This window comes from Polyodon spathula, chromosome 20 (genome assembly GCF_017654505.1).
Source record: "Polyodon spathula isolate WHYD16114869_AA chromosome 20, ASM1765450v1, whole genome shotgun sequence".
Lineage (NCBI taxonomy): Eukaryota > Metazoa > Chordata > Actinopteri > Acipenseriformes > Polyodontidae > Polyodon > Polyodon spathula.
The window spans coordinates 28,690,714-28,711,720 of record NC_054553.1 but is presented as its reverse complement, the minus strand read 5'-3'; the positions used below and the strand labels follow the sequence as shown (position 1 = coordinate 28,711,720).

Below are 21,007 nucleotides of genomic sequence, written 5' to 3'. Positions count from 1 at the left end.
GTGTGTGTGTGTGTGTGTGTAGTGTTGTTGAGTTGCATGGAAACTGAAGTACATCAAGCTAGCAACTGAAAAGGTTACGTACAGCAGCACACGTGTAATTGTATGTCTCCAGACTACTCCAGCATCACTAGTTGTTTCTGCATAACGACCTGCTCACTGTGACAGTTCGGGACTGTCTTTTGAAGCTGTGTAACCAATGCTATTTTCAAGCAAGGCGCGGTAAAGCTCCAACTTTTTTTGTTTGTTTGTTTGTTTTTTATCATTAAAAGACATACCTATAAATGGCAAGCTTATTATACACAGGCTCATGCTTTTTAATAGTTTATTTGATACCAAATGTGCATTGATTATATGTTTTGTAATGGTTTTATTATTTATTATTATTATTATTATTATTATTATTATTATTATTATTATTATTATTATTAAATGTTTATTGGGATGGAGTGTACTGGCTGATATATATATATATATATATATATATATATATATTATATATATCATATATAATATATATATATATAAACTTTGACTCAACTATGGAGAAGAGAAATACATATCTATTAATAATTTCTGGGCACCTGTGTAGATATATTATTCAGTGGCCTACTGAAAATCAGGGATACAGAATGTGTTAACTTGGAAACTGTGACCCACCCTCCAAGCCAAATGCAGATGCAGTATTCTGCATTCAGGTTACCTCCCTCTAGCAAGTTCTATAGCTGGAATGAGGAGGTGCTCAACTTTAAGCGTTGAGAAATAGAACTCCACCCCTTTGACCCTGTTCATGGTCACTGTGTGACTGCGTTGTCCTGGGAGTGGGATACACAAACATGTGGACATGTGTGTTCTCCGGCCGCAGCACAGAGCCAGCAAGTTGTCCTTTGTCAGAGGGAATGCCAGCAAAGCATTTCCCTATGGAAAGGAAGGCAGCCCCCTGGTATGCAGATTATGCTGTTTAGTCATGGAACACTGGCGTAGGTGTGGCAGGGACAGGGCTGAGTCAAGTCATTGCACTGCCTGGGTTTTCCAGTTTGATTAAAGCAGACAGCAGCCCCATCTATCAGTTTGTCTGTCTGTCTGTCTCTCCAAGTTGCAAACTCTGGGTTTCTGTGAGACACAGGCAAATCAATAAAGGATGTCCACAAGCAGAGAGGGGGCTGTGGTGGAAGGAAGGGAAGATCAAAGTAGCTGTCACTAATCTGTTGTATTTCATGTGATATTCACATGGTGGGCTGCCCACTTCCAGGAATGAGTATGGAACACAGTGATGGAACATCCTGGGAACTCCCATTCCAACTGATTGATGTCATGCTCTAATTTAGGAGCAAGGTCAAGGAAAATGATTCATACACGGCTGACACACTTGGTAACCCTTTCTATTGTCCAAATTCACATTCAAATTTTTCCAGGAATAAATTAAATGTATTACACAGCAATGGTTTGAAAATTAGTTCCACATGGTCCATTCCTAAAGAGCCAAGCTAGACAATTTGCTAAAAGAACCATGAAGTACTGCTAAATGAGGGTTATTATTATTATTATTGGTAAAACATTTATTTATTTAAAAAAAACAAAAAAACAACAGAAATCTCATTAGCCTTTTGCTTCACCCATGCAAGTAAATAGAAACATGTTTGAGACATTTGAAGTCAGCGAGCACAGCTGTTATTGGAATACAGTTTCCTGTTAAACTCTTCCGAGGAGTCCTCTCCAGATTGTTTGAAAACAAAGGGATGCAGTCATGTCTCGTTATGGAGTTGAAGCTATCTCCTAACGATGCCACTTTTAAATTCCACTTGGCCACATTGAAACAAGTTAGCAGGCAGTTTGAGATGACTAAACATTATGGGATGTGAAGGGAAAAAGACACAGGTGCCTGATGTATGACTTTACAACTCTTTGTGATTTTTTTAAATTTAATTATTTTTAACAGTTTTTTTCCTCTTAAGATGGCCTAAGAATTCAATATCTAATGTATGTACAAAAACATTGTACATATCATGATAATATTATGCACATATGCTTTATGTTAAATTAAACACTTATTCTAGCTATGCAACGTTCAGTACCCAAACTTAAAACTACAGTACAAACATTTAATTCAGTTGCCACCTTTTCCTTCATCAAAATGTGCATCAATATGAAACAAATTTAATGACAGCTATTTACATTTGCCGATAAGGCTTTGCAAACTGTTTCAATGTAAGAATCATCTATGGATTTTTCAGATGTTCCAAATTAGAATTCTAGGGCACTGCTGATTCTACAAGGCTAGTTCCTAATCCACCCCAAAAGGTCTAGCTGTAGATAACATTTTACAGATGCTGGGCTCCAGTCTCCTATCCAGATTAACTCTCAGGTGCCATCTTTCATGAATTTCTAATTTCACAAAACATGTTCCCCTCCTGCTTTCTAAGCCCTGTACTGTATCAAGTTTGTGAAAAAGAAAACTGCTCAAAACTGATTTGTTTGAGGCCCCTGCTTAATTCGGTATCAAACTTATGTCCCATAAAAATAAAAACATGTGTCCCGGTCATGGCCAGCGTTTGGGAATAGTGCATTCTGCAAAACAGCAATACCGGTGCCAAGAACTGGCATAGTCCACCTATAATTAAATCTCTGTTGAATTCCTCTATACGCTGTACACATGGGAAAATAACAGCAGATGTTTGAAATGAAGCAGTGGTGGTACACTGGTATGTGTACTAATACATGCCACTGCTGTCATGGTAACTTTTTTTGTTTAGCGTGGGCCGATTTTTAAAGACAGCTCAGAGAATTCATCAATTTTGTTTTCAATGCCTTTCAAATTTTGCACAGCTGCACTGCATAACCACCTGGAAACCTACACACCATGTGCAGTGTTTGATATGCTCATGTAGTAGAAGCAGTGATAGTAGCATTCCTTTCTTCTTTTACTACACTTATCAATTATCAATGCATACCTTCTGCATTCCAAAGATTTTCTCTTGCTTTTTTTGGACATGCTACATTTCTAAAACAACTGCTTGTACTCTGTGTTTTCAAGTTGTACAGTTGAACATTTTTAGTGCTTGCTAAGAGTTTGTATTTGATATTTTGGTGTACATCTTTGTAGACATTTTCCTTTGCTGTTTGTTTTTTTTCTTTGTTTTCCTGAAGGAAATCTGTTTTGATAATTGAAATAAAGTTCCATGTCTGTAGAGCTTTGCAAGACTAGTTTTATTGTTGGATGAATATTAAACAGATGTAAAATAAGTGCGTATGCTTTGTGAATAGGAACCCCTATCTTAAATAAACCACACACGTTTCTCATTCTGTATAAGAGTGCATTCTCAATGTATTTCATTTCCAGTGTTAGATCATTTCTTGCAGAGATCCGAGATGACAGTACTCTAATGCTGTTGAGAGTTTCTGTGGCACAACAAGATAAAATAAAAAAAAAGGTTGGAGAGACAGGTGGCAGGGGCAAATTAGGAAACCCTCTTCTCTTCTAGGCTATCCCAGGCCCTTATATGCCAGCGTTTATGAAAGACCAGAGATCATGCCAGCGACATGTGCGTGTTAGGTTTTCTCTATTTGATTATAATTTAGGGGTGGGTGAGGTACGAGTATTAGTTGATCCTTAAGCACTGTTATAAATGGAACCTGAAATCTGTATCACATTACACCTGGATCATTAGCAGCATTTGATTTACTTTCTATGAATACTTCACCAAATATTCTATTGTCTGCAAGCTTCAATATATCAGTAAAACAATTAATAAATATTAAAAATGATAATCATAATTTAATGAAAATAAATCCTTACTAAAATCCCCTCTCCCTCCCAATGGCCCGACTCAAAGTAATTGTACCCGTATTTACAACAATGCTATTACCCTAATAAGCTTAGACCAAAACCCTATCCCTCTCATCAGCAGCTTTGATAGTAACAAGTTACATAATGAGGTGTTAATCTGAGCTGTGATTGAGCTCTAGCCTCGTCTTCCCTTCTTATTAACTCAATAAATGCCACCTGGTTTGTCCTTCTGCTTTGTACTTCTTTCTCACACCACCTGACCAGGTGAGAATATGTCCACCTTGGACCGTTTACAACACAATAACTCCCTGTGCTGTGTGAAGGAAGTGGCTCAATATAAACATACATGCAATTAACCAGAGGTTAAACTGACACATGATTTATCTGAATCAATGCCTTTATATTAATCATAGAAACTATACACAGTGGGACAATAGTTACCAACATGACATTTAAATTTTAAGCACAGCACATGCAAAAGATTGCCTGCAGTTGAAAACGAGGAAGGGCACACTACCAGAAGCAAACAGAGTTTGCAAAATCTGCTTGACTGTCACTTCTTCATCGGGCACTGCCTACCACTACACTTCTAAAGCCACATGCAGTTAGCCCTTTCAGTTTGTACAGCTCCCGCTCCAACGCCCAGATGTGTCATTGTGGCTTCATTCAGCTAAACCTTGGCTGTTTAAAGACACACAGCACCCGCTCCACAATGCATAGGCTGATGCACTGCTGACAGGAAAGAAAGGACCAAACAGACCAGTCATCTGAGGAAATCCTTATCTCTGAGCCCCAAAAGCCTATGGGTATTCGTAAGGAAGTCAGAGAGGCAGTATGTACGCTAAAATTTCAGCAAGTGTCCGACTGATAACAGTGAACGCCTCTGCTACCAGGAACCAAATCAAATTGCTTTTTCTAGAAAGGCCACCTCGGGCCCTGTTTAATAGGTAGTCTTTTAATCACAGATACATTGTGTTGTCATTTCTGGTAATGCTACAGTCTGTAAATGGTTCTCCTAGGTTCTCTTAGGGGCAATGCCCTGGGATTATAATGGGGTCCCACTGGTATTTTTTTGACTGGTGTCAAAATGCCTGCCCTTTCTCAGATATTTTTCTATTCAATACTTTTATAATTTTTATGCTATCTGATAAAAACGATTTGCCCCACGAATGTCGTGCCATGCATTTAGCTCCATGAATAAAATTTGCAACATGTGTTTCGAAGGCCAGCTTGATAATATGAAAGTGTTGAAAGATCCCTCAATCCTTGCAAAGTAACAGGGAACAATGGTGCCCTGTCTCTTTAACAGGCCAGTCGGGACAGTGCTGGGAGGGGCAGCATCAGGAATTCCTCAGATGATTCCCTGCTGGTCTTGGCCCTGCACTTTGCTGTTTGTTGTGCAAGCAAATGCATGCTTTCAGACAGGGCCACTGGCTCTTCCAAAGATCAACTTTGGTACATTCAGTGCTGACAATGAAATGGGCTCAATGGTTTCAATATCTTAGCCAAAAAAAAGACAGTTACCACATGCAATACTGTAAACATGTTTACTACATAACAGAACAGTATTGTTTTCAAATGCAACTGCATTTTAGTTATACATTTGCTATGCATGTGCTGCATCATTATTTGAAACTTAAAAGACCAGACAGATGACTAAGATTTAATACCTATTTCAAACCACTTAATTACATACTGTCCTTCAATAAATCCTTCCAGATATATATGATTGCCAACATATTGAGTGCTGCAACAATAGTGCAGTTGATGAAAGTTATTTAAAAAAAAAAGAGAAAAAAAGATAATTTTTTTCCCTATTGAGGCTGAGACTGTTTGTACTTTAAACAAGGACCCAAATGATAATCTTTCAGAATTGCCCACAACATCTTGATCTCTGGGCTCTGTTCCAGTGCCAGTTCAGTTCTCAATAGCAGTTGCATAGACTTTGGAAAGAGGAAGAATCAGGAAAAGCACCGTCTATTTTTAGAACAGCAGATGAAGCAACTGTAGAATATGACTAAGAGAGGCACATTTGCCAAATCATTACTGCTATAAAAGTAACCCCTCCCTATTTATACAATACAAAACATGTCATGTACCTTAGTTACAAAAGTTGGGGAAAAGTATTGGGGAAATAGTATTGGGGAAAAGCCTTGTGGTGTAAGTATGCTGTTTTGTAAGAACCAACATATGGTACTAGCATGGTATATGCATTATTGACCATGATCAGAGTATAGAAATGGGGGTGAACATGACAAAAGAATTAAAAAAAGATATTTAGCAAAAACTTTTCATTGGGTTGTGCTTTCTACCTAACGCCATTCAAGCAGCAACACAAGAACTGTAGCTCATACTTCAACTCTGTCTGGCCTGTAAACTGCAAGGCCTCAATCTGAAAATAAACATGAGAGACAGTGACTTTGGGCCAAAACTTGGCAGGAGCTGTTGAAACTGTGCAACTGAAACCTTTGGCTTGAGCAGATTTCACATCCAATGGAATTTGTTCTGCTTTAATTAAACAGAGTAACTTTCTATACACACACACACACAAACAAGCACTATCTGCCTGGGGCCCCAACAACTCCAACTGCTATCCAGTACTTGGCTCCAACCAGGTATTGTGCTAGTGGTATACAGTTATAAAGGTAGTCCTTTAAAAAAGTGTATGATGATCTTCCCTTCAAATACTACTGCATGGACTGACCGTTCTTTACAACGCACTTATTTTCTGTGTCTTTATTTTACCATGCATTACCATACATAGTGGTGCTTTTACAGCAGTATATGTTTTGTGCATATACTGTAGGTTAACGTTAGCTTCACAACGGCTACAGATATATCTGAATATAGGCTGTCACAGTGTTGACATTAACTGGGTGAGGCAAGTTACTTGTAAAAATGCAACCCAGTGCAATTACTGGCACTTTCATCTCAAGCCCTTTTAATTATTTACATGGATTGCAGTGTTGGTCTTTGCATTGGTGTTCCAAAAAAAATGAATATTGGTGATGAGAAGGAACGTGGTATATACTGTTCCTCCAATAAAGAGAGAATCGCAATAGATTTGAAGCACTTGCCATAGCACTGTCAGTTTGGCGTATGGCATTTACATCAGGTTTACCCAAACATGAACAATCTACCGAATTGTTTTATGTTCCTGTGTTTCTGTGTGTGTGTGTGTGCGTGCGTGTTAGATTTTTGGCTTCAATATTGCAAACACTCTGGACTATTTTTCTTTTCTTTTGTTTCACAGATTACTGTCTGTTTCCAACTGGGTTTATAAACAGATACTTGAGATTTACAAGTGTTTGGAAGTAAACAAAAACAGATAGCTCAGATGGTAGATCTTTTCAGTGATACTAATAGATGTTTACTGAGACATTCTTTAAAACCAACAGAAGTCACCATGCCTAGCACAAGTCATCATTCAATCTGAAACTTTCCAAAGTCACAGCTGCCGATATATATATATATATATATATATATATATATATATATAGAGAGAGAGAGAGAGAGAGAGAGAGAGAGAGAGAGAGGAGAGAGAGAGAGAGAGAGAGAGAGAGAGAGAGACACACACAGTAATTTACAGGGTAATCTATGGCAGCTCACTACTAATTTGTCAGTAAACATAAAAAGTCAAAATTAGTCATCATGTGACGCAGTGCTTTCATGGACTAGCTGCACCCTGTGGAAGGGGTGACCATTGTGACCACTGGAAACCACTGTGTGTAAAAATCCCGTCAAGAACCTCAGGGGGTGGAGAGGGAGGGGGCAGTGGGATAAAATAAAAAGTGCCGGAAAGTGCCCTATATATTTAATGCCATACGCCTTGTCTTCAAAATACAATCCTTTTTGGAATGCAATCCTTCATGTGTAGCCCACCAGCCTGGGGGTGCTGGGGAAGCTCTTGCGCATTGACATGCATTTCTCATGGTCGATGAACAGGGAGTTAGCCTTGATGGACAGGCCATGCTCCAGGGTCACTTTGGTGTTGACCAGCATCTGAAGGGTCTTCTCTGCCTCATAGAGCCTTTCACGCAGTCTCTGGATGGTATCGTCAATCTCTCGGACTTCACTAACCAGCCTGCAAACAGACAACCGCACAAAACAGGCATAATTTATTTTCATAATTGAACAAAAGCACCAGTATATAGGGAAATAAAGTACCATCAACTGTATAATATAATGGTTTTTTTTTTTGGTTTTTTTTTTTTAAATAATCTCTTTAATAATTTCTTGTCCTACTAAATAGTATGTTTTTTCCTTCTTCAGGCAGAACCAGTAAGTTTCTGCAGTCCGGACCACTCTAGCCTGTGACCTTTGATGTTTCTGTGTTTTTGTGCAGCAGAATAATCAGGTCTCATGCAAGAACAGTTCTACTGCACACATGTATGACAAATGAGGGGCAAATGCTTTTTTCCAAATTGAGCATTCGAATTCATTGATTACTGGCTAATTAACCTGACCTTGTGTGGATTATGATATCCAGTCTACAGTACCATGCAGCTGTAATTATATGGGACAGTTCTTGCCCTCTGAAAATGTCTCTTGAACTCATCAAAGCTGAACAGCTGAGTATTTAGCAAAGAACTTTAAAAAGGCACTTTTCTAAAAGTTGTTACTTAAATTATAGTGATTTGGGTATAGTAGACTCAAATGTAGCAGCAGGTTTAAGTCCCCTAGCCTGGACTCTAAACAGCCCCAGTGTCTTTTTGTGCTGTGGAAATGTTTTGGCAGAGAGGAATGGGGGAAAGGGCACACGTGTGAATATAAGCAGACATGCTTTCAAAAGAAACTCTTGAAACAGATTGAGCTATGCAGCTGCAGGGTGCTTCTGAACTGACCAAAGCTGAGTAGCATCCTGGCACAGCTCCACACTGGGCCTCCTTGTGCGCTCATCCAGGCGAGTGTGGGCCACTTTGAGAGGGCTCTCCTTGTCCCGGATGGCCTTCTTCAGGGCCTCAATGAGCATTTCGGTTTGGAAGATCTCCTGCAGGGTCTAGACATTAAGGAAAGAAATCGGCAACGTTTTAATCACGTTTTTTAAACAGAGGGGTGGGAGTGGTAATAAGTCTCCAGAGGAAGAATAGTTTTGACGTCATGCAATAGAGAAGTCTTAATAGAAGAGCCTAACCCACGTCATAAAACTATTATAATGAGAACTTAATCAGACTGTTTAAGTATGCTCAGGAATGCCACGTGGGCGAAACAGAAAGACATTTACACTAATCTGTACAGAAAACACTGACATTTGGCAAAGGTTGTATATTGCTCAGAAACAAGATGCAGTTGAAACGCAGCTAAGTGCGAATAAAGAAAAAGGGGCATTCAGAACAAAAATAGGAGGCACTTTTTCACACAGAAAATCGTGGGAAACTGGAACCAACTCCCCCGTAATGATGTTGAAGCCGACACCCTGGGATCCTTCAAGAAGCTGCTTGATGAAATTCTGGGATCAATAAGCTACTAACAACCAAACGAGCAAGATGGGCCGAATGGCCTCCTCTCGTTTGTAAACTTTCTTATGTTCTTATTTTTCAGTTTTAGATGATCAATATTTTTTTTTTCTGTTTAAATTTACCATGGTCAACTTTTATAAGGGAACACAGTAACTGCCCACTATAAGCAAGGGAAAAGGATGGGGAACAGCAAACTCACTGTGCAATAGGTCCGGAGCCCTGGCATTACTGAGGTATCCAAATGTACGTTTTTATTTCAAACTTTCTGTAAGAGTTACCTTAGCCAGGTGCGTCTGCAGCCTGTTCTTGGCATCGGCCACCTCGGACATGCGGTTGGTAAAAGCCACGTTGACGCTGTTGAAGTGATTCCACATCTCGTTGGAGGTCGTGTTCAGAAGAGTTTCGATGTCATGCCGCAGCTTGGCTGAGGCAGCCCGCTCATTCTGGGAGGGGAGGATGTTATTGTCCGTAAACTTGGCCCAGGACTCGGGCATTGACACTCTGCACAGGAAAGTAAACACGTGTTATCACACCCGGGCAGAGGCTGGCCCTGGGAAGCAGAGCTCAATGAAGCAAACTGGGAATAATCAGTTATCCATGAGCTGGTATATGGCAGCATTGACTGGCACCGGGATCCTGAAGCAGCAGGCACTAGCTGTCGGTTACAGATATTACCTCATGTGAAGGAAATAACACTGAACCCCTTGCAGTCCCTAATATCCCAGACTTTAATTCCTGCTGCATCCTGTATGTCAAGTAATTAGTGCAAACCGTTCTGATAAATATAAACTATGCATATTAGCATGTTTCATGAAGCAGCCCTTAAGAATTGAACTAGAAGAACAGAAGAATGTGAACCGTGAGCAGTACGAAATTGCATTTTCTTTCTCACACAATGGAGTAGTCAAGCGTATTAATGAGAAGAAAGACTCCAAGGCACACACGTACAGGTTGGGAAATTGAAGGGTAAGAGTAATTTACTCCCCAGGACTACACTGCAAGTCTAGGCTTACCATATCATGTACACTAGGGCAGTTTGGCCCAGTGCTGGCTTTTTAACTCACATTGCAATGCATTCTGGTACATTTCATCTGTCTTATGTACCTTTCACAGCAGGACTACATTTACCAGAATGCACTGGGGTGTGAGTTGAAAAGCCTGAACTGTCCCAAGCAGTCATATGGTACGCCTTATGCATGCCCCCTTTTAAAAACTTTTTTTTTTGCCTATGTTGCATCGATATTCTCCACACCACGGAAGTAACTGATGCCATCAGAGGTGTTTCTGAGATAGTGGCACTTATCATCAATCCTGTGGGCGATCAGTTTGTCATTGATGTCTCTATCTAACTCATGTTCGGCTGCTCTGTTGGACCTAAAAAAAAATTATACAAATATATTAAAAAAAATTTTTTACACATTGTCTTAAGAACGGACTGAAAGATGTATGATTAGCCTTTACTTTTTACACAAGCACACCTTACATTCACTTGACTGCAGGCAACCAAGTTCCTCCTTTATCTGCAAGCAACCAACCTCTGTGAAGTTGCCTAGAAAATAGGAGACCTAAAGCCTGGAGACCTAGTTGTCTCTTTTACTCACATACAGTACACACCTTAGCCTTAACATAAGTCAGTGATCTCAGTAAATATTTCATACGCATTTCTCATTGTGCATGCTTCTGATGCTCAAGACATTTTCCAACACTGAATCTTTACTACTGCTAGGGGAAGTAATGGGATGTAACATAACAATGCAGGAAAAACTAAAAGTTAGAAAGTTAAGTCATATGACTATTGTGTTGCTTTTATTCAACTGTTACTGCAGCCCAGTGATGGCATGCTTAATTATTATTGCAGATAGAGTGCTTTTAATAAATTAATCAAATAAACACAGTACTAGTTATGTAGTTTACCATGCTTATATCCTATGCATTTACACATTGTTTTATCACAATTTCACTGTGCTTTACTACCACTTGATTATTGAAGTACCTATTTCTTTAGCCATCTAATAAATAACATTAAATGAATGTATGTTTGTTTATGGCATGCTATCCCGTTCAGTGTTTTCTATTGCCTGCTCCCTTACGCGAGCTGGCTATTGGCTGCATCCAGAGAACATCTCATTCTCTCCTGACAGCCATTGATGGATTCAACCTCCTGTTTAAACAAAAACATATACATGGTAAATACTTACATATAAATCGACAACAAACAATATACTGTTTGTGCCACATGATATAGTTTGTATTGAGCCGGACCATTAAAAGACACATCTATTATTAGTCAAAACTCAATATATTTATATTTAAAAGTAATTGACCAAGACAGTTCAGTGAGACTGCTGTATATTAACAATAAACTAATAATTTAATATTATAATTTGTGTGTGTTTGCAGGTCAACAGTAGTTTATTTAGTAATTTTTAAACGATTCACGTTTTATAATAATAATAATAATAATAATAATAATAATAATAATAATAATAATAATAATAATAATAATAATACACATTTCTACCATTGGTACTCTTCATACGATGCAATCATTTGTACTTGCCAAGTCAAATATTCAGGGAACCTGTTCTAACCTGAATTAAATCTTTCTCCACTTTATCATGGACCAGGTCAACGGACATCCTCTTCTCTCTGTGGTACAAACACTCCCGAGCGACCTGTCAGTTCAAAACAAAGGTTTGCCTTATAAATACTGGAGCAGTGCAAACGCATTGTCCTTCAGTTGTTGTACCGTATTTTGCTTAAGTGATAACTAAACTATGATAGGACCTTTCAACCTTGAGCTGCAAACAAAAACAACCACGCAAAGACAAACAGTGCCAAACAAAACAATGAATCTGTAAAAAAGACAATATGATTTACAAAGTTTGTATAACCCGGGCTTCAAAAAAAAGCGTAACATTTTTTCTACTCAAGCCTGTGAAAATACCGACTTATACCAAGAAAATTCACAACTTCACAATTGCAAAACATTTTTTTTAAACATGTGGTAAAGCATAGTGAATTGCTAAAAGAATAGACTGAACAAACAACTGAGAATCCTAAAACAACAGTATTGTGTGTGCAGAGTATCGAGGTGCTCTAATCTGTGTTTTAAACGTACCCCTTGGCTAGCGCCCCCTAGCGGGGAGAACTGCAGTTCTGGAGCGCGTTAGATTAGGAATTGGCTAAGCAGGAGCTTGATTTGAACAAGGTGCTATAAACGTCAATTTCAATGTATATGGTATTGTTTCCCATATTCCTCTTGCATTTCCAGTGCTTATCCACAGTCACTAAAGTACCTCTGCTCTCTATATAATGTTACATTTTATTTTATTTTATTTTTACATATTGCTTCCAGCATGCATACTAAGAGCTGATTTAGAACTGAACCGAGTCGATGTTAAGGTAATTATTTGTTGACAGCAGACAGTTCACACTTAACCGTGGCATAACCATGTTTGTAGGTAGGTGGGGGGGGGTTCTGCAGCTTGTAGGTGAATCAGACTGGGAGCTGTAGGGTTGAGTGGGGATGGGTAGCCGAGACCCAGAATGAATGGTGATCTATTGGCAGATTTCATTAGGTTTCATGGGTAACGGGTATAAATAGTCAGTGTACGATTCTATTGACAACATTGATCGATCATGATATAGGAAGCTAAGGTATATGATTCCTGAGTGATGTATGAAATGAATAGGACATATAGATGGGAAATTAACCCATGTTAGAGCTAGCTGACTGCAGGGTAACATTGTGTTTTGCTAAACCCATCATAGTTCTTCTCTTTTCCTTCCCGATGTGTTTAACTTGAGTGTTGCCCTGTCAATCTCAGCTGCTATTATACGGATACATCTTGGTTTCAATGTCAATCTCTTTGAAGCCAATTTAAGAAGAAGAAAAAAAGAAAGGAGACAATTAAACCTGTCTGATCACAGCTGGGGTTAACATGACACAGGAAAAGAGGTCCATTTCAGTTTCCTACTGTGGCTTCTACTATATTGATTGCTGGACCACATTTTTATAGAATGGTCAAAATTGTTAAGCTTCTTAGTTTTTCTGTGAATTCTGCTCCCTAAGAAAGGGAATCAGATGGATTTCTATGTGTGTGTGTGTGTGTGGGGGGGGGGGGGGGGGTACTGATATAGTCTGTTTTTGTTTTTCTTTAAAAGAATACACATCAAATGTTCCAGGAATATTTCTCTGTGAATAAACAGTTCTAGCAAAATATCAAAATAAATGAAAATGCTTCTTTAAGTTCTTAAGTGGTAAGCCTGGCCTTTTTAAGTCTTGTGAACAGTGAATGATTCTTGATGTTGTGGATACCTTTGATTCATAGCAACCAAGTCATTATGTTCGCAAGTCTGAAATATAAATTATACTCTGATTGTATTTCTTTATTTATACTCTGATTTAAGTCATTTTGCATTGCATTATTCTTTAATCTATTGCTAAGGGAGACTTTTTAAATAGTTTTTTTTTTTTTTTTCAGTGTACAATTACATATTCAAAAAATCTAAAGACTCAAGAAGCTTTGTTTCAAGAAATATAGCTTTATTCAAACTGGATTTAAGAGCAATGCCAAAATGAGTCTTTTGACCAAATGTTTGTGTCACAAAGACTGCAAAAACAATGCATTATGGATTCAAGAACAGGATTGGTAGATATATATATATTATTCAGGGGACGGTCAATTAATGATTAAAAAGGTGTAGCGGAATACGTATGAAATAGGTTGCGAAAAATTATCTACTTCAAATGATTTCAGTATGTCCTAGTTTGAATTACTGAAATGGTAATCAATATGCCTTTGCAAATTGCTTTCCTTTGTTTCCAAGAAACAGGTTTTTTAAAGAAACCCTTTGATATATACTGTTCTGTAAGCAACAGGGAGTTGGTAGCATGCTCCTTCCCTTCTCTTTGGATTCTTGGAGTCATGCTATTTGTTTGGATACAGCTGCAAGGGGTGGGTACAGAATACTGTGTACTTCTGGCAAAATGTAGCTCCCTAAGCACTGCTTCCTTTACAGATTACAGATTACGCCTACATTTCATCTGAAAAAAATATCTTTCCAACAAGAAGCCATCTTCTTTCACCTTTCAAAAGTATGCAGAGAAAAGGCTGTGACGCTCACTTGATTGCTGCTCATCTAAAAACGTTCTTGTACTTTACGTTGCATTCTCCATTTCTATTGGAATCATTAGGTTTCAACTGGAAATGTTATACAATGTTACGTTTTCTTAGAGACATTGATTGACAACCGGGCTCCCCCGTAAAGGCTTCCTATACTGTAGCCTCAGTCACAGCCTGGGGGTTTGCACCACTGCAATTAGCAGTTTCAATGGCATGGTAGAAGGTCCAGCAGCATGCACAAACTTGTCCTATAGTCAAATGTTAATAAGCTACTACAGTAGATGAACTAGGAGGCTTAATGTTCAAACCAGTGTTCCTAATGGGAACTGCTAATATGAAATAGGGACATTAAAGAACAATGCTCAAGATTGGTAAAATAGCCATATTTAGGTATAATTTCTTTCTTTCATGGAATGCCACTTCACCTTTCTTTCTTTCTTTCTTTCTTTCTTTCTTTCTTTCTTTCTTTCTTTCTTTCTTTCTTTCTTTCTTTGCTATGCTATCTGCCCGTTGTCTTTGATTTCTTCATTCCAGGCATGTTGGATGCACCTGTTCTACTGTATAGCCCAGTTCCAATTAAAATAAGATTTGCTCTTTAAATGTTGTTTTTTTGCCAAAACATTATACTGCACTCTAATATGTTCACATAGCTGTGCTATGGTTTCATAACTGCATTTATTTGGTTTTTGTTTTCATTGTTTGTTTGTTTGCTTGTTCTTTTCTGTAAAGCCAGCTAGGCCAGTCCTGCGATGACCAGTCCAAGACTAACACGTTTAAGACAGTTCATTGCATGCTTGTTTTTAGCATCCTCTACTTTTACATTGTTCTGCTGGTAAAGCTCCCTTGAACACTGAGCAGCTCCAGGTCATCCCATGGCAACTAAAACAACAAAATGCACCATTCCCCTCTGAGTCATGCTGTAATTTTTTTTACGGTGTTACATTCTGTGGTACAGTATATAAAGGCACGTGGACTCCCTCATGATTCATATAAAGGAATCTGCATGACAACACCCATTTCCTACTGCACTATGCACACACTAATGTACATGGGAGATAGAATGATTCCTTCCGCCAAATGCTCTCCAGTGGCAATATAGTGCAATAGTTCTGTACTCTGGGGCAGGGTAGGTAGCAGAGCAGCTATACAGTGCCTGTGCAATATTTCGGTATTTTGGGGTAATGGTACAAGTGCAGATACACTAGTATGATGAGATATTGGTAAAATAGAAATGTATGGGATTCTGAATTGTTTTAAAATATATATTTTTAGGCTTTTTACATAATTATTGAAATAATTGATTAAATACACAGCATCAACATACATTGCTAATTCCAGTAAGCCTTCTCTTCCCTGGATGGATTTGAATCATAGCTCAAAGTCATGGCAGGTATCGACAATCTTTTAGAATCATGCTGGAGCAGGATGCTGTGTGCTGATTTGCTGATGGTGCGTAATCATTTTTTTTAATTCTTGTTAAGCACTAACATCCAAATGAGTCTCAGTCACCCCTAAACATAACATTAGATTTCTCAAAAGCAGATTCCTTTGGGTACAGTGCATACTGTATTCAGCAAGCATGGCTGTCAGCTACTGTATACTTGTGAACCAACTCTGAGACTCAACTCAAAGATATGTTAAAGCTGTCTAACTGACCAGGACTTCACATGCTATAAATATCTAAGTAACAGATGTCAAACTGAACTCTTCAATTCCAGGGCTAAATTCAGTACTGTATGTTCCTTATAAAAATGTAACAAACGGTACTGCAAATATATTACAAATGTGGACAGCATTCCAGTACTAAATTGACAGTATTATTTTAGACATAGAGATATAGACAAGCTTCATTTTAAAAGTAATAGCTTCCCATAGACACATGTGCAGACAAACACACAGATGCATGCTGTGCAGTACACATACAGAAACTATTATAATTATTTAGGGTTGGTTTGAAACTGTGATATGTAGCACACTGCTTTGTGTAACTTTAACTACCGGTAATGTAAAGTCTATGGACCTTACTTTGCTACGGTACAGATTTCCACCCCAACATCCCCAAAGGAATTTGAAGCGGTAATTTTTTTAAGAATTTTTTTTTTTTTTAAGCTTCCTTTGGGAGTTAGATTCCTATTCTTGGAATTTAGGGATGACAAACTCTTCCAAATGGAATACTCCAGGGGTTAGCTCCAGTGAAGCCTATCAATGTCATCGTAACTGTGGGCTGTGTGTGTCTGAGATGTACTAGTACGTGATTTGAAACGTACATACCTGCAGGCTCAGATGACTTTCCTCTGTATGGTTTCACCAGTGGAGGTGTAGCACCGTCAGCCTGACACTGCTGTTGACTGAAGGATGGGATGAGTTGTGAAGTCACTCATGGTAGAACAACTGGGCAGAGCGAATCATATTAAATCAAGCAGCTCTCTGACAGCATGGGGAGGGAGCTAAGATAACAATGCCACAGCACAGTAAGATAATGAACCTCAGAAGCACTCCCTTACTCTTGTCACCCGCTTCTCTGATCAGTCCTTGTTAATTATAAATGTGTCGGAAGTTAAGAATGTTAGGGAGACCAACAGAGCAATCAAACAATAAAACTTGACAACATAATTGCAGTTAGAAAATGTATTCACCTACCCAAGAGCAATAAAGCTGGATTTGTAGTTTGATAAGTACTCACTTAAATCGATTCAGTTGAAGAACAACTTAAGATAAAACTATGAAATGTTTGAAGATAACAGTATTTCTCAAATATTGAATTTGATTTTATTCAAATTCCCCAGTCCTCTCTGTATTGTACTAGACAAGATGGAGGTCTCCTATACAAGTAATAATCAGTCACAATCTTCCTTATCCTATGCAAAATAAAACCATATTTTAATTTGAAGCACGAGAATAAACAAAAAAACATATTTTAGAAAGTCAAGAACTCTTAAGGGATCACCCATGCAAAAAATAAAAACAACCACTTTAACTGCAATGAAAGGGAATTCATTTTTTACTACAGTAGACTAAAGTTTGATTGCAAAGTTTTTGCTCACTAGCTATACTGTAGTCTCTAATAGTGTTACAGCACCATTATATAGTTCAATTGGGTTGCATGATGTAAATGTATTGCAGTTTAAATACAGTGTGTCTCTACAATTATTTTTCCAATTCAATGCACTTTAACTGGAATTGGGAATACACACACACACACACACACACACACACACACACACACACACACACACACACACACATATATATATATATATATATATATATATATATATATATATATATATATATGTGTGTGTGTATATATATATATATATATATATATATATATATATATATATATATAGAGAGAGAGAGAGAGAGAGAGAGAGAGAGAGAGAGAGAGAGAGAGAGAGATCAAACAAATTAAAATAGTATGCAAGAAAAAGTCAAGCATCACATGATTCTGCAAGCTTTTATAGTTTTTGGCTTGAGGAGATGATGTCTGACAGGCTATTAAACATAACAGCTCAGCCCAAGTGCCTTTTGACTGTAAAACAAAGTGTGCACCCTCACCGTGAGCCTGCTCTAATACTCAAACACCTATACAATTCCTGTATATCAAAGACAGAGGCACTGGACTGGCTACTGGCTGGAAGTTTTTCTTCTAACTTTTTCTCTGTGGCTTCCATTTCTACCCTAAAAATTATTAACTGTCCAAGATGAAGAAGAAGAAGAAGAAGAAGAAGAAGAAGAAGAAGAAGAAGAAGAAGAAGAAGAAGAAGATCTGTTTACAGGATAACCTCCTTATATAAGTTTTCCCAAGCTTTTCCCATCTATGTATTCAACATAGTTTAAGGTGGTTTGCCATGTTTTTTAAATATGCTTTATTACACTTTGCTATGCTTTTACTATGGGAAGCTTTTGTAAAGGAACTTCCATAATATATAAGTAGTGACAGTTTGCTCTGAGCACTTCCTTTTCTAGATTCATCGCTATATACCTGTTTGCAGTCCTGCTTCATTTGTATCTTCATAGATCTATGGCTGTATAATGGACGACTTTCTTTGAATAAATATTTGTCTTATTAACGGCACCAAAGTTTATAGAGACTTTGCTTCCCGGCTCTCGTCCCAGGACTGCATTCTGTTGTGATGTGTCAGTGACTGTGTTTGGATATTTAAAATTATTTAAAATTATTTCCATTCCCTTATAGAAGTTTCCCACAGTAAAAGTATAGCAGAATGTAATAAACACCTTAAACTAAAGTATAGTGTATCTTCATGACTTGCTCCAGTTCAAGCAGGTAAGAATATAATCAAGCTGAAAGCCCACCAATAAACATGGCCCATGCATGAAACACATGTCCTTCTACACAGGAAGCCCAAAGAACTGGAGCTGTGCTGCGAGAGATGGTGGGATGAAGGTTGTCTTTGTTCAAGCTGCAATTAGTGCATTCCACTAGAGCCACCGGGCAGGGGGAAGCCAGAAAGAGACCTAACAAAGCCCTGGCTGAAAGCCTTTCTGGTTTAGTGGGCATCGCCCGATACTGTCCAGATCCCAGATATCTGACCGTTTCTTCTGTTGGGAACAAGAATGTGAAGAATGCCAGAAGTAGTTTAGATTCTTCAGATGTTAGCAGAATTTCAAAAATGCAATATGGATGTTTATGTTCTACCAATGTTCTATTCCTGCCTTTATAAACTTTATAACTAACAACTGTTTTTTGCCATGTTTTTGCAGATACTGAACTTAGTCACTCCACTTTGGCCAAACTGGGTTGCTCTTAGATCAAGAATGACATCAAGCATGTCATAAAAATACTACAGGTGAGCCAGGAGTGGCAGTCACACACTTCGAATGGTGAAAGATCTCAGTTATTGTTTGAATTATAGTAGTCATTACCCGACACCCTATTTTGTACTCACTATGCTTTTTTACATCAGGTTGTATGGTATACTTTTATGTAGATAGTTTATAAATCTGTTACTGTATATTAACTAAGCATTAACAAAGCATGAACAAGGCTCAGAATTCTCATAGCTGATTATGAATGTTGCACAGAACTGATAGTTATAGATAGTTCCTTTCTGTGGGGTCTCTCTCTCTGTGTGTCATGGGTTTATTTTGCAGTGCTTATCCATGTTCACAATGCTGTGCTTGTTTTTTGTTTGTTTGTTTTATTAATGAAGACTCCCATGTTACCAATGGTCCAGATTAGCCTCCAGCCCTTAATAAGCAGTGTCGGTCTGATGAATCAGTGTGTTCTTGTCAGGATTAGGCTGCAATCAACATACTTAAATACATAACTGCTAAAAAACCAAAAGAAAACTTAAACAGATGCCTTAGGCTAAATTGGTATTCCATGTGGAGTGGCTCTGGGCTGAAGAATTGCGCTATTATGCAGGACAGAGACCCCCAAGGCAGCGAAAGTATATGAGAATGGATCGCATATGGGAAATGTTATTGAGATTAGCCTGGACCACCATGCACAGTCTGACAAGGTTGAATGCCTTTGATCCCAGTTTGTCCCATGTTCATTCACCCTTAGGTAATTTGTTCTCTTTACAAGATGGCTGCAGATTCACAGAGTAATCTCCTGACCTTATCTTAAATCGATCATGGGTAAAACTATCAGAGACAAACTTTTCAGCTGAAAGTGTATAACGTTTTAGCTGACACTTTACGGTTTTACTTTTTTGCAGTTTGAAATTCTCTACAATTATTATTCCCCTTTTTAATTTCAAATCAAAATATTGTGTTTGGTATCAGTTGTTTTATTTTCTAAACAAATTCATAACTTTGACTTTTAACATTGCTACTTGGCTTAGGTGCCACACCCCACCTGTATAATTTTGCAATGAACACTGCTTTCCCAAGGCAGCTTGTGCATCTACACAGAGCACATCCATTCAAATGTTCTGCCAAGTGTTATTTTAATACCAGCGCCTTAACTTTACCCTGAACTGGGCATCATGGTGGAAGATGTGAGCCATGTTCCCAATCTTTATTCAGTGCCCAGGGAGCAGGATCCCTAAGCTTCTAAGTCATTTTTATTAGCTGCCATAGTTGTATGGTATAGTAAGTGACCCATTACCTATTCAGTGGAATTCATTGCTGTGCACAGGAGAAATGTCTTGTATATTAACAAAGTGGTGCCTGACAATTAATATACTGCCAGTGTGATCTGAAGCCTTCCTATCCAAGGCTGAAAGAAAATGGCCTGTGCTTTAGGGTACCTTGGTGAGCGTTGCTCTTGAACATTCCACGCTAGGCGGTTCTGGGATCTTGCAAAGGTCCATCTCAGTAACAATCGTCAAGGGAGTCATCCTGAATTCCAGGAGATTCTGGTCACAGAATGTCAACAGACAAGAAGTTCTGGAACACCAGCACTGCATGGTGTAAATATAAAGATCTAGTGTATGATACAGACTGGCTTGGAACTGAGATGAAAGTCAATGATATAGACACAGTCCACTGGTACTGAATCTGCATCACAAACCTTTAAAATGGAAATGCAATAATATCATGCAAGCACAACACAAGCCCATCAACCAAGCTGGGAAATAATGAAGCAATTGTCAAATTTGATAAATAGTAATAATAATAATAATAATAATAATAATAATAAATAATAATAATAATAATAATAA

The 21,007-nt window shown here is 38.2% G+C and overlaps 1 protein-coding gene across 1 annotated transcript; it reads right to left on the bottom strand.

Annotated features, from left to right (window-relative positions):
• Nucleotides 1-7,334: 7,334 nt before the first annotated feature.
• LOC121295463 (tektin-3-like) lies at nt 7,335-20,683 on the bottom strand. The gene is made up of 7 exons (XM_041220098.1): nt 20,594-20,683; nt 11,835-11,918; nt 11,334-11,404; nt 10,474-10,617; nt 9,522-9,744; nt 8,629-8,783; nt 7,335-7,868 (listed from the first exon to the last, which is right to left on the bottom strand). The coding sequence occupies exons 1-7, from the start codon at nt 20,681-20,683 to the stop codon at nt 7,652-7,654; spliced, it is 984 nt and encodes a 327-aa protein (XP_041076032.1). The 3' UTR covers nt 7,335-7,651.
• Between the last annotated feature and the right edge of the window lie 324 nt (nt 20,684-21,007).